The sequence below is a fragment of the Nicotiana tabacum genome, chromosome 20 (genome assembly GCF_000715075.1).
Source record: "Nicotiana tabacum cultivar K326 chromosome 20, ASM71507v2, whole genome shotgun sequence".
Lineage (NCBI taxonomy): Eukaryota > Viridiplantae > Streptophyta > Magnoliopsida > Solanales > Solanaceae > Nicotiana > Nicotiana tabacum.
Genome location: NC_134099.1, coordinates 90,092,525 through 90,107,244, shown reverse-complemented (window position 1 = coordinate 90,107,244; position 14,720 = coordinate 90,092,525). Strand labels below are relative to the sequence as shown.

Below are 14,720 nucleotides of genomic sequence, written 5' to 3'. Positions count from 1 at the left end.
TTCTCTTCCATCATAAAGAGGTTCGAGCGTCTATCTCTCTTGCTTTTTCCTGAATATCTACCCGTGCCTGTTGAAGCTCGTGCATCTTTGATTATTCTTCGTCACCTATCCTCCTTTGACTGGTCCACGTGTCATGACGTGTCATCTTATAATAAATTCCATATATAAACTTAATTTTTCCTAATATAGGTAGTCTCCCCCACTTTCCATTTATTCATCAATAGAATATTTGGGAAGTGGATCTCATTAAAGCGGGAATATTTGCCACCATTAATTCTTCTCTGGAACTGACGCTTCATCTGTCACTTCCATTTAATGTCCGTGACACGTGGCATCTCCTGGTTGGTTCTGCAACTTTTTAGCGTCTTTTAAGGCTTTTTTACGGAAAACTGTACTGCAAGTTGAGTAGGTGAAACTATTAAATATAGTCTCGTGCTTGCGATCACGACATGATACCAACATCTTCATGTTGATGATTGATAATACCGTAATAATAAGAAAATAAACAAAAAAATTATTACACACTTATATAGTGAAAAACTTACATGGGTCCCTGTCCATTGACCACACAGATACTTCTTTGACATAATTTTACACAGAACAGTAGTCCTAAATCCATTTTGTTTGTGACTGTTCTCACAGACTCCTTGTCAATGGCAACACCGCAAAATACTAGTGTAATTTTTTTTTAATAATATTAGGCCACTCAAAAAGATATATAGTCAAACCTTCTATAACAGCTTCGTTTGTTCTGAATATTTTTGGATGTTATAGCGAGATGCTGTTATAGAGAACATATATTACTCCATCCGTTTCAATTTATGTGAACTTATTTCCTTTTTAGTCCGTGCCAAAAAGAATGACCTCTTTCCCTATTTGGAAACAATTTACCTTTATGCAATGATTTATAGCCACATAAAATATATATGCTTCATTTTACACCACAAGTTCAGAAGTCTTCTCTCTATTCTTAAACTCCGTGTCCAGTCAAATGGGTTTACATAAATTGAAACGGAGGGAGTATAACTTAATACGAAGATTGGTTCCGAAAAAACTTGACTTTTATAGTGAAGTGTTATTATATAAGGATGTTGTTATAGAGAATTCTGTATTCGCCACGTACCTCATACTTTGGGTGAAAGAGAGCTACCGCTAAAGCTGGCGCTAAATGAGGAGCTGGAAGAATTTTGCTAAATTCAGAAATATTGGGACTTCCAATGTGTTATTTTCTTGATTTGTTGATAGGGTCATAGATTTAGGACCTATTTCCCCACACGTTGTGTAATTTTTGAAGACTTTTTCTATTGTTAATGACAATTTTTGTCCTTATTACATTTGTCCTTTAATTTTTTGTTAGGTCGTTTTACTGTATTTGCACATCTATGAATGTGAAAGCTTTACTATTTGCCAAAGGGAGAGGGAATAAACCATCTCTCTCTCCTCAATCTCCATTTGCATTTGTTATTCTGATTCCTCATATTTGTTTTCCTCTCTCTTGTATATATTCATTATGGTGCTATGTTCTTGCAATTATGTAATCAACAAATAATTCTAGCTGGGCTTTTCTGATTTCTGAAAGTTCTGCATTTGTTTGGGAAATAATCAGCCAAATCAAAGACAAAAAAAATGAGTTGCTTTTCTTGCATGAGCCCTCGTCCTAAGAATGTTAGAGAATATGATGAAGACATGGTCCAACGATCCAACAGTTCTGCAGGTTTACATATTCTATCTGTCCTTTTGCTGTTATATTTTGTATACAGCATCATAACTATATATATATATATATATATATATATATATATATATATATGTTGGTTCGCGTTTTCTAAAATGTTGTGTCGGATCATCCAAAATGAAATAACTTTTGAAGGAATCCGACACATAGGCAATTTTGAAGGATCCGAGCTACATAGCCTCAGAATCCAATATCTTATACAATATGTCTATTATTATTATCAATTCTTTAATTATGAGATCTTAGATGTTATACAATGTGCTTATGTTCTTGCTATACAATTTGCAAATTTTGCGTTTGCAGTGCACGCGAGGGGGGAATCTAGTGATTCTGGAAGTGGTAAGGACATCATTAAATTGTATTATTAGGAATATCTGAGATTCTAATTACATTTGGGAGAGGCAGAATTTAATCAAATGTGTTTAAATTTTTGTGGAACATTGGATATTATTCATGCATAGGAAATGGGAGAAAGGAAGGTTCTTCGAAAGGTAAAAGTAGGGAAAGTAACAATCAGAACAGCGATGTCGCTCGCAGTTTCACATTCAAGGAACTAGCCACAGCAACTCAGAATTTTAAGGAAACTAATCTTATTGGAGAAGGTGGTTTTGGATGTGTCTACAAAGGCCGCCTCGATTCTGGCCTGGCAAGTTTTCTTCTTTCCAAATTTTGCTGGTTTTGTTCTCTAAATTAACTATGCACCTACGGTTAATTTACTTTGTATTAGTCTTTGTGACTGACAGAAGACGGGAAAGAAAAATGGTTTTTACATGGACAATGTTGGAAAACAACTTAGTATTTTTAAACTATCTTCATTAATAAAAGAGAACACTTTTAGGTGGCTGGCAGTTATAGCAATTAATGGAATTTCACTAAGGGGAGTTCAAGATTTAATGTATATGTATAGAGAGTAATATTTAATCAAGGAGTGGTCCTTCTATAAAGCAACCTCTTTAGGCCCCATTTTTTGTTACATCTAATAGATTATGTATAAGTTTTTAAAAAAAAGCTTTGTAAAGTAAAAAAATTGATTTCTTTCTTTAAGAAATATAGAGAAGAAGGATTTGCAACTGCTATGATTTCTACCAAGAAAATTGTACTTGAAATGAATATCAAATCCGAATTTCGTAAGAAACGTGTGATATATAGGAAGTAACAATTTGATGCGAATGTTGATAATTAAATCTCAAAATCTTTTGAAGAGTCCCTTAGAGTTGATTGCTTTTATAAATAATAGACAAGACTACTTTTTCACTTCAAAATTGATTTGAACAATTCAAAGCATATGAAAATATTTTTGGTTTTCTATTTGGCAGTAAAAACTAAGATCACTAGATGTTGGAAATTTGAAAACATATTGTCTTAATCTTGAATGTTCCTTAAAGCATAATAATCAATTCGATATTGATGGTTTAAATTTATTTTCTGAATTAAAAGTATTAAGGAAAATAGTACAATTAGAAGATAACGGTTTAATTGATACATTTAATCAAATAAAAAGATTTAGTTCTTTTTCAAATGCCTAAATTTCTTATGGAATAATGTGAATAACTCATGCTACCGTTGCTTTAACGAAAATAAGTTTTCAAAATTAAAATTGATAAAATCTTACCTAAGAACAACAATGTCACAAAAAAGGTTAAGTGGTTTAGTTATATTGTTAGTTGAGAAATACTTATTAGGAGTTATTGATTATAAGAAAATCATTAATAACTTTGTATCTAAGAAACGTTATAAGAAAATAGACTTCAAATAAATAATTAAAAAAAATTTAAAAAGTTAAGGCCCTCGTAAAGTTTGACTTTAGGTCACAAAATTCGTCTGACCGCCCTTGATTTAACCTATATATACACAATAGTATAATTTTCCAGCGAAGGGTATTTACATGACCACTCTTCGCTCGTTGTAGCTCTACACCTGGTTGTGGATGATATATTGTGTTTCCTTGTGCTTTGGTCATATGAACAGATTGTCGCAATCAAACAACTTAATCTCGAAGGCCTTCAAGGGAACCAAGAATTTATTGTGGAGGTCCTGATGTTGAGTTTACTACATCATAAAAATCTTGTCAACCTGATTGGATACTGCACTCATGGAGATCAGAGGCTTTTGGTTTACGAGTTCATGCCAATGGGTAGCTTGGAAAATCATCTTTTTGGTAATTTAATTTTGATTCAGCCAACCACCACCTGTAATATATATCTCTAGAAATTTTCTTGCTTGCATAATCGACTTTGAGTTTTGTTTCCTAAGCTTTACTAAACAAGTTATTCGTCTTCCAACAGAATTTGAAGCTTTCCCGACAGTAATGTATGATTCTGGTAGTTAAAACAGAATTTGTCCAGTTCACCAGGAGGTCACGGGTTCAAGCAGTGGAAACAACATCTTACAGAAATGCAGGGCAAGGCTGCGTACCATAGACCCTTGTGGTCCGGCCCTTCCGTAGACCCCACACATAGCGGAAACTTAATGCACCGGGCTGCCCTTTTGTCCAGCTCACTAATAAGTTATGGCTTTGTCCTAGTATTATTGTGGCTAAATTCTCAGTGATCATAGCTTTTGTTTTCATAGGATATGAGATGTTAATTCAAGAACCTCTTCTCTAACTTCTGAGTTGCCTTTAATGGCTTTAGTATTTGCCTGGACAAGTTAAGCTCATGTCTCATTAGTGTGCCTCTAGGCCCTCTACTAATATGATGACAATTATTTGATGTCCTCGTAACTGCTCCTTTAGTTTTCGTGTTATTATTTTTAGGGATGTATCCTAACTGTCTGTTATTGTTGATGTTCCAAGATTTAGAACCAGGAACGGAGCCACTGAGTTGGAGAACAAGACTAAAGATTGCCGCAGGCGCAGCTCATGGACTTGAGTATCTACACAAAGCAAATCCGCCCGTCATTTACCGTGATTTGAAATCTTCAAATATCTTGTTGGACAATGAATTCAATCCAAAGCTGTCAGATTTTGGACTTGCAAAGCTCGGACCTGTAGGTGACAACACTCATGTTTCAACAAGAGTGATGGGAACCTATGGATATTGTGCCCCTGAGTATGCGATGACCGGAAAGTTGACTTTGAAATCTGACATCTATAGCATGGGTGTTGTTCTATTGGAGCTAATAACGGGGCGAAAGGCTTATGATACCTCTAAGAAACCTGGAGAACAGAACCTTGTTGTTTGGGTGAGTTTTATATCTAAGTCTGAATACTAACTAAGGTTTCTTTTTCGGACCAGCAAAGCTCAGTTATTCCCAATTTCTGATCGATTCCACTATTGTCCAACAGCTAACCTTTAACGCTATTTCATTGCTTATTAAATGGTTTTTTATTCAAAATAAAGATGGAGTAATGTAACATAAATCCTGAACCCGACTTCCCACCCAAATTCGAAACGTTCTTTTTTGTTTATGTACAATGTGTGGGATTTTTTCACTAAGAAACTCTTCACTTGGTTGCAGTCTAGTCCTTTCCTCAAGGACCGGAGGAAGTATGTTCATATGGTTGACCCGTCGTTGCATGGTCAGTTCTCTGCTCGCTGTTTGCACCATGCAGTTGCTATTACTGCAATGTGTCTTCAGGAACAAGCCAATTTTCGCCCCATGATCAGCGATATTGTTACAGCCCTTGACTATCTTGTCGCTCAAGCACAAAGCTCGGGTCCACATAGAGGTGGTTCACACACTGGCAAGAAAACATCTCCATCAGAAGAAGAGTTTAATGGCAATACAAGAAAGCGAAGTTTTGAAAACATCTCTGTTACATTTTAAGTTTTTTTCTGATCAAACAGCTAGATTTCTGGATGGGGGCTACTCAAAACATAACGAAAATGGAGGTGCATATTTTGATTGGATGTTACAACAGAGGATATCAGTCAATTCAGCTTTTGATTATGAGGTAAGAAGACATCTTGACCACATCGTTGTTCTTCTGATAATGGCGAATTCTTGCACAAAAATATAATGTTAAAACCTGTTATCGTCACGAAAATTCTTCCAATTGGAAAGTCTCCTTTCTATCTTTTTTCCTACTTCGGTCAGATTTGGAAGTTATCTTATAAAATTTTCATCATTTCTCTATTTCACCATTTTGTTTGTTCAGAAGAGATAAGTGAACTACCTTTTAAGGATAACCTTTTCATTACTCTAATTGGTGTTGACAGATTGTTTGGTTGGTAAGAAATTAGAGGAGACAAACTATGCAAAATATCAAAAGAGATATTGATTTAACTTATATCTATTGACATACACGATCAGTATAATTTAACTTATTATAGCAGGTTGCCTGCATTATTTTCCATGTAGCTCCATTTACTATGGATAGTTACATGTAATTATTCTTTAAATGACATGATAGTGTAAAAAAATTGTCAGTGTATAGTGCACAGTTGGAGATAAATCCCTTCTTTTCTTATCAAATTAAGCACAGTTTATAAGAATACAAAACATTTTTGGTATTTCAGATGATGTTTCAATGAATCAAGAAGAAGTTCACTGGATTTGCAAGAATGCTGTAGATAGCTCTTTCTCGGTACTTTGGCTGCTTGTAACCTAGATCAAGGAACCATTGATTGTTTCACATATCTGTATTTGGTCTAAATGGAAAACAAAAAACAAGGATGTATATTAGCGTCGAGATTGTATATACCCATACTTTTCGTAATTTCATGCTTATAATTGTGATCATGTATAAGCTAATATAATATTAGAACAATAGATAAGATTGTTGATGACACAATATTTGATCATCTTGCTTCTGTTTATTGATTCAAATAATCTGTTGTGAAAGATTAGGACCTAAGCTGCTTTTAATCCAAATTGACTGTAAATCTCTTTCAGTTCATAAAATCCAGTACAGGTAAATATTTTACCTGCAGCAAGGTGCTTAGATAACAGAAAATGCTTTATGCAGAAGGTTTTTAATTTGATTGTAGCTTATGCACCTTATAATGGCGATCTTAATTCAGTGATATGTGTGCAAATGGCTATATTCGAAACACACCTGCTCTACACCTAGTTCGGCTGTAATGTGCAAAGAATGCCAAATCAAGAAAAAAAGTACTATTATGTTGCGGAATACTCATGGTTAACTAGTACATAATCACACATAAAGCAAATAGAAAAGTTGAAATAACATTAAGTATTTAACGAGGTTTAATCAAGCCAAGTTCTCAAGGCAGAAGCAGAAAAAAGACAGTATACTACCTGAGATAAACAATTACAATCCATTTTTAATACCCCAAGTATTTCCTATACTTATGGGGCCACTGGGCCTTAAGACGAGAACATAACATGATTCGGATTCAAGTCATGCGGCTGCGCTCTGGTCACGCAAGGATCGTGCAACTCTCAGGAGCTGTCCCAGACCGTGCTCAAATCACCAAATCCTCATAAGCTCTTCTGTGACCGGGCAGTGCCAAAATTTAGTTCTGAGATTTTATTCGCTGATCCACAACGCGGGCTTTCCTAGGTCACCATAAAATTCAAGAGACAAAGTCAACAACATCAATGTTGAAAATATGCATGGTTGGGATGGTGGTTTTCTCTGGTGGGGCTAGTCTCCCACCAATGTCATATCTTCATAATAAATAAAGTGGTAAGCAGATAGTGCAGCCCAAATGTTTGAAATAGCTCCATATGGCCGGTAGTGACTTGCAACTGGTTGGCATTTGGACATATGTAGCTCTTTACCCTGAAGTGACAATGACCTGACTAGCTCGTGAGAATCTTGTCCATTGGCAGTTGAGTTTGGTGCAAAAAATTTCTGCACAGTTTCTTGATATCTCCAGCCTCAGAAAAATGCGTATGCGCCTCACTCTTGTGTTTGGGATTGAGACTCTGGCAAGAAATTGCACGGCTTCTTCTGTCTCTATCTTCTTGTGGCCTAATGGTTGGAATGATTAATTATGTAGACTTTTGATCAAGTATTTTTTTTGTTTGACCATTCGATATTTGGAATTTGTTGGCTTGATTAGTCTAGATTTGTGTTGGGTAGGTTCACTAAAATAGTAAAGCATTCCCTATTAAGAAGATTTTCATTCAGAAATTGAATACAAGGAATTCCAACTATTCCACCTCACTATGATACTAACATCAAGTGTTAACCAAACAGCGACGTGCTCAAATAGGGATCTATATTGTGTGCCTACTCAAATCAATTTAATTCATATACCACAAGACCTTATCAAGAAGTTGATAATGTTCCGTGTGGTACAGTAAAATGTCTAGAGTTACAAATCATTTACTTATTATCCACAAAAACAAAATGCATGGGAGCAACTTCACTTTATCAGGAAAAAAAAAAAACTTCACTTGCATATAGTGGTTGAAAGGGAGAAAAATGGCTGGGCAAAGACTATTGCAGAACTGAGACTTGCATATAGTTCGGGAAGAAATTCAAAAATAACCAGATTTACAATTGGTCGTTCCAAAATAGCTCAGTTTCAAAAGTAATCGAAATTTAGTCACTTTTCATGTAAAGGTAAATTTGAGCGAAAACACTGTTCAAAACCCGGAAAAGACGTCAGTATATTATGCTGGAGTTCCAGCATAAGTATACTTGAACTCCAGCATATTATACTGGAGTTCCAGCATAAGTACACTAGAACTCCAGCATAATATACTGGAGTTCCAGCAAATATACCGGTCCAGCATAATATACTGGAGTTTGGAGCACCAGTGCTCCAGTCTCCAGTATATTATACTGGAGCCAGCAAAGTATACCGGTCCAGTATAGTATGTTGGAGTTCATACACAGGTGCACCGAACTCCAGTATATTATGCTGGACTGGTCTCTGTTTTAGCAAAATAGTGGCTATTTTTCATTGACTTGGTAAACGCTTGCTATTTTTGAATGACCAGTCCGAAAATTGGCTATACCGTGCTATTTTTATTATAGTTCTGCTATGACATGAATATAGATCACTAATAAGTCACAATATTTTAATTATAATAATTGTGGAAAATTATGGTAAAAATTGCACGGGACGCCCTATTTGGTCGCCCTCATTTAATCTATACTCATTTTTTAAAAAACTTTTAACTTGTACCCGCTTTTTAAATAACTTCAGCCCCCTTTCTCCTCCTCCTTGCTTTGCAACTCTCTCGAATCATATACAGGAGAATCTCAGCTAAGAACCTTAGGACGTTCTTCCTATGCAGTGATACAATATAAATGAACACTTTCTTTCTGGTCTCTCAATTACTAGCAAAGGAATTGACAGATTCAAACAAAAATTAAAGAAATACTAGATTAATAGAGGATTCGTGTCTTTATCATTGCCCAAGGGGCTTCTTTATCTTCATAAAGGATACATATTATCCATAGAGATCTGGAGGCGATTAACAATATTCTTCTAGACGGTAATGAACCTCAAATATCAGATTTTGGATTGTCGCATATTTTGGTGGCAAAGATTCGGAAGCTAAGACAAATTGAGTTGTTGGAACTTAGTAATCATGCATGCAACCTTCCTGAGCACAAATAGTTCTTCCAGCACAAATTCGCCAGTTACAAACAAAAACTTCAGTTCTAGAGCTGAAGTTCGACAGTTACAAAACAAAAATTCAGTTCTAGAGCTGAACTTCAGGCTCGGCTATAGAATGCTGAAGTTTTGCGTGATTGCCTTTGCTACTTCAGCCCCGTATGCAGAAGTTATGCGAAAAAACGGGTACGCTTGCAAATTTTTTTGCAAAGCGGGCACAAGTTAAAACGTGACACAAAAAGCGGGTATAGATGCAAATGCCCAAAATTATGTTCTTTTAGAGGCCCAATTTGTGAAGGTCCGATGAAATCCAAACGAATCGAAGTCGAACCAAATAAAAACAAATGAAAGGAAAACTGAGCCAAGAATAATTTATTTCGGTTTTGCTTTTGGTTTTTTATTTTAGAAAATCAAAACTAAAATTTGGTACTCTCATAGCGCTAATTTATGTGATAATATTTGACTATGTACGGACTTTAAGAAGTAGAAAATCTCAAACATGTAAACTAAAACGAATCAAAATATTTAGCTATAAATTATCTAATTAAGTTTAAAATTAAATTTTAAATATAAAAGTATTACATTTGGCACAGTCTAAATAAAAAGCATATCACATAGGATGAAATGGAGTAGTTTTATTGTGTGCCTCACATAACTAACATTAGTTGTATGAGGCTCTTTTTTATTTCACAAATTTGTGGACCTCAATCTTATACTTTTGGGTCGTAAAAATTGCACGGGGCGCCCTATTTGATCGCCCCCATTTAACCTATACCCGTTTTTTTAAACTTTTAACTTGTACCCACTTTTTAAACAATTTCAGCCCCCTTTCTCCTCCTCCTTCTCCCAGTGATCTCCATATCTCTCCGGAACTTAACATTGATGTAACAATATCTCTCTTTCTGTGGCTTCACGTGGTTATGTGTTTGTTGAATTTGAATCAGATAAATTTGTTCTCTTTAATAGTGCATGATACTTATTTCCTGATTTTGTGAAATGTTTTAGGATGCTAGCAAATCGTTTTTCTATATAATGCACATAGTTGCACCAGAAGATGGTGTGGCACTCGTCTATTATTCTAGTGCACGATTTAGGGAAAACAAAAAGTAAAGTAATCAAGTTTTAAAAACTCAAGGATTTTAAAAACTTCAACAGTACATACTCAAGGGTTTTAAAAACTTCAGCTCTGGAGATGAAGTTCGCCAGTTACAAACAAAAACTTCAGCTCTAGAGCTGAAGTTCGCCAGTTACAAAACAAAAACTTCAGCTCTAGAGTTGAAGTTTGTCAGTTACATACAAAAACTTCAGCTCTAGAGCTGAAGTTTGCCAGTTAAAAAACAAAAACTTCAGCTCTAGAGCTGAACTTCAGGCCCGGCTACTAGAATGCTGAAGTTTTGCGTGATTGTCTTTGCTACTTTAGCCCCGTATGCTGAAGTTATGCAAAAAAGCGGGTACGCTTGCAATTTTATTTGCAAAGCGGGCACAAGTTAAAATATGACACAAAAAGCGAGTATAGATGCAAATGCCCCCTTTTGGGTCATTAATATAGTGGAGTAGATTATATTAAAAGAAATTAGGGGTCGTTTGGTAGGGTGCATAAGAATAATGTTGAATAGGGTGTATTAGTAATGCTGGTATTAGTTATGCTTGCATTAGTTATGCTGGTATTAGTTATGCTGATATATTTCTTATCCATTGTTTGGTTTGATGTATTAAAGCATTGTACAATTTCCAAAAGAATTATTTGTTTACAAAAATGCCCTCAAAACTAGTCCATACTCTAACTTTTTAAAAGAAACATATGTTGAGAAATGTTTTTATATGAAAAAGTTTTAAAAAAAATTATTTTATTTGTCTACCTATATTGTAAAATAAAATTAAATATTTATTTATAAAAAAGAAAATATGCTAAGTATTTATTTATTTACTAGGGATATAAATTTATTTCTCACTATTTGGATTATTTTGAACTTGCATTAATATACTAACTAGCATATTAATCAAGTATAAATTTTGAAGGACAATTTTGTCTTTAACTAAGCTAATGCATGCATTAAAACCCATTGCATTGTTAATACCATTATTTTCTATGCATTAGTTATACATATAATAATACCAAATAGGATATATAACTAATGCTTGCATAACTAATGCATAGGTTCAAAATATCTACCAAACAATATATTATTAATACACAGAGTTAATGCATATATTAGATTATCTAATGCATCCTACCAAACGATCCCTTAGTGTCTAGTTGGAGAGACAAAATAAATTTTTCCTATGAAATGAGTAGTGAAGTAGTAAAATGGGAGGAAGAGAGAAAATCTCTGTTCCTCTATAAAAGTCCAACTAAAACTGATTTAAGCACAAGTACCAGCCAAAAACCAACTAACTACCTTTACGCATTGAAAACCGCCGCCTCCATTAGCTTCCACTCACACCTTCCACATGAGTACTGATCTTTCACGTTTTAATCCCGGCGGAACTAATTCGCCGGCATCACCAGCACCGCCGTCGATGCAGTCCTCGGGAATCAACACCGTCGACTCCGACTTCTTCGTAATCCTAGCTGCGCTCCTCTGCGGGCTAATTTGCGTACTCGGCCTTGTTTCCGTTGCTCGCTGCTCCTGGATCCGACGGTTCTCCACCGGAAATTCAGCTGTTCCTTCTCCTCCGGCGAACAAAGGTTTGAAGAAGAAAGTCCTCAAATCACTTCCGAAGTTCAGTTACACACTCGAACGATCTACGGAATTCTCAGAATGTGCAATTTGCCTGACGGAATTCGCAATCGGAGACGAAATTAAAGTGCTGCCGCAGTGCGGCCATGGATTCCACGTAGGATGCATTGACACGTGGCTGGGATCGCACTCGTCTTGCCCTTCGTGCCGGCAAATCCCAGTGGTTTCCAGGTGCCATAAGTGTGGCGAGTTGCCGATGGCGGTGGCGAGCTCATCGTCAGCTCCAAGAGATTATCATGTGAATGCATTTTTACCATAGATAGAGTAATTAAGTAGTGGAGTAGTACAAATTATGGTGCATTCTAAGTTCATGATTCAATAGTTCTAAACTAATAATTTGTACAATTGATTTCTTAAGAAGAATATAAGATCTCAGCCAAAATTATTGAGTTGTGTGAATTGTACCCCGAACTGTACATCCACCTTGAAGCAGTACGATGGCCTGTGTATATATTATTCATGTATGCATACCATTAACAACTACTAGTACTATTTCAGTTTGTGGTGAACTAAATGGTGACTGCCTTCACGACAGTTTAAGTAATCAAACGGTTTCCAATTATTGAGATTTATGAGTAGATTCATTGCATTCAGTTTAGTTGACGGAAGATGTCCAATTCTTTTTCTCTGTCGGTCAGCATTTCAAAGCTCAAATTGGTTTAGTCGTATTTGAAACTTTATGACTTCGGATTCCAAATTTTATTATACTCCAATTCAAAAACTACTATTCATACTTAATGAGTTTCTAACACAAAGCAAAACTTTCAAACAAAAACGTAACTTCTTAGCTCGATCTCATGGTGATGAAAGTGGAAATAGTCGATAAACCAACACAAAACAACCAAATTAGGTACGGAGTACTAAATGTAGCAAAAAATGTGAGGAATGTGTAATACTATAAGATAGTAATAATCAAATGGGAATGTGACAAAACACAGCTCCATTACATAGAGCAACTTAAAAATGATATATTACGTTATTAGCTAGAGTTCTATTAGTCCTTTTTTTTGGGGGGGGGGGGGGGGCTATTGTTCATTTTTAGCACTTATAGTAACACTAATGGAATAAATATTCGTCCAACTTAGTGGTAATAAAAAAATATTGGTCATGTTAATCACGCCACTTTCATTCCCTTTTAATGGTAGCCATCCAATAAAGTAACTGTACGACGACCCATGAAATCCCACTAAATATAATAAGCAGCCCCATTTCTTGATGACCATTATTTCTTCAAGTACTAATAGTTTATTCACTCCTTTAAAGATGCCGGAATTCTTGCAACAGCTTGTCCTTTTTTAATAAATGTGGTGTCCGTCGAGTTTGGGCGTATATTCTTGTATCGGTCAAAACGCACGCGTAAGTATACGCGATCGTCAAGTAATAAAGTGATTAAAAATCGGATGTCGATCCCACGAGAACTTATGATTAATTATTAATTAAATTAAATTATCCTAATTATTTAAACAAGAATTAAACCTAGAAGTATTTGATTATAAACTAATTAAATATCCGAATAACAATAGTTATGAAAGAACCACAATCTTAGAACGTCAATATCCGAATAACAATAGTTATGAAAGAACCACAACCTTAGAACGTGAAGTTTAGCTCCACATAAACATGGTAGTAAAACAACAAATCATATAAAGAAACATAAAAATTAATAAGTTTGGTGGAAGAAAGATGAAACCCGGCCTCCACGGTGGCTCCTTGCTCTCCCTAGGTTGAATTCCCTTCAAAAGTATGTTAGATGACCTAAAAGAGGTGTTTTTGGCTTATATATTGCGTACAAAAGTCGTGGGCCAAAGTTTTCCTAATCCTAGTCCGAATCTGCTTCAGGGATTGATGCTGGGGTGGATGCTTTGCATCCACCTCGTCCTCCGATTCTCAGCTTCGCATGCTAAGGTGGATGCTTCGCATCCACCCTTTGTTCCTCCATCTCAGCTTTTCCCAGGTGCGGATGCTATGGGGATGCTATGGGCCGACTTCACTGCTAAGGGGTGCACCAAGTAACCTTCTTCCCAAGGTTGGATGCGACGCATCCACCCTCTTCTCCTCTAGTTGGAGCATCTTTTCTTCGTATTTTTGCACTCCAACACTCTAAATCATCATATACAACTCCATTAGTCATAAAACCAATAATTAAACCATGTTGGGCATTTTTAAGACCAAATAGCAACAAAAAATGGTTAAAATATGGGTAAAGTAATACCAAAACATAAGGAAATATGCCCAACATCACCACCCCACACTTAAACCTTTGTTCGTCCTCGAACAAACCATCACTATAGTGGACGAAACAAAATTAATCTCTTATCATTCAAAGCACACTACACCTATGATCATGGTTATTTGCAACAATTAAGCTATAGCATATGCATATGCATTCACATACACTTTCCTTTTTTATAAATGCCAAACTTCAAAAATATTCAAACAAAGACAACATACTCATAACAATCCTAGTTTGAAAAACCAACTCAATGTCACAATGCACTCATGGCTTGAACACTCAATATCGTAGAGAAGTCTAATAATGTTACCTATCCCTCGTGAAACCATGTTCCCTCACAACAAGAAAAAAAGAGTAAGTTGAATCCACACACTTAAATCAAATGCTCAAATATATTTTAAGGACTCATATATATCAAAGAATATCATTCATCCTCACAAAAGAAGTCACATGCCTGCAATTGGTACTATAGGCTTGCCCTTAATCTAAATCTCTACTACTGTAAGCTCGCTCGATCTAAAATCAATTAG

The 14,720-nt window shown here is 35.6% G+C and overlaps 2 protein-coding genes across 2 annotated transcripts; both read left to right on the top strand.

Moving 5' to 3' along the window:
* Positions 1-1,562: 1,562 nt before the first annotated feature.
* Positions 1,563-6,480, top strand: LOC107800712 (putative serine/threonine-protein kinase PBL21). Its single transcript, XM_016623939.2, has 7 exons — positions 1,563-1,714; positions 2,039-2,074; positions 2,197-2,381; positions 3,704-3,893; positions 4,530-4,918; positions 5,195-5,630; positions 6,196-6,480. The coding sequence occupies exons 1-6, from the start codon at positions 1,627-1,629 to the stop codon at positions 5,501-5,503; spliced, it is 1,197 nt and encodes a 398-aa protein (XP_016479425.2). The 5' UTR covers positions 1,563-1,626; the 3' UTR covers positions 5,504-5,630; positions 6,196-6,480.
* Positions 6,481-11,524: 5,044 nt separating this feature from the next.
* LOC107800704 (RING-H2 finger protein ATL80-like) lies at positions 11,525-12,523 on the top strand. The gene has a single exon (XM_016623930.2). It carries the CDS (start codon positions 11,668-11,670, stop codon positions 12,214-12,216), a length of 549 nt encoding a protein of 182 aa, XP_016479416.1. The 5' UTR covers positions 11,525-11,667; the 3' UTR covers positions 12,217-12,523.
* The last annotated feature ends 2,197 nt before the right edge of the window (positions 12,524-14,720 follow it).

Coding starts and splice junctions, on each gene's coding strand:
- LOC107800712 (XM_016623939.2), top strand. CDS start 1,627: ATGAGTTGCTTTTCTTGCATGAGCCCTCGTCCTAAGAATGTTAGAGAA. Junction 1,715..2,038: donor ACGATCCAACAGTTCTGCAG/GTTTACATATTC, acceptor TTGCGTTTGCAG/TGCACGCGAGGGGGGAATCT. Junction 3,894..4,529: donor CTTGGAAAATCATCTTTTTG/GTAATTTAATTT, acceptor TGATGTTCCAAG/ATTTAGAACCAGGAACGGAG.
- LOC107800704 (XM_016623930.2), top strand. CDS start 11,668: ATGAGTACTGATCTTTCACGTTTTAATCCCGGCGGAACTAATTCGCCG.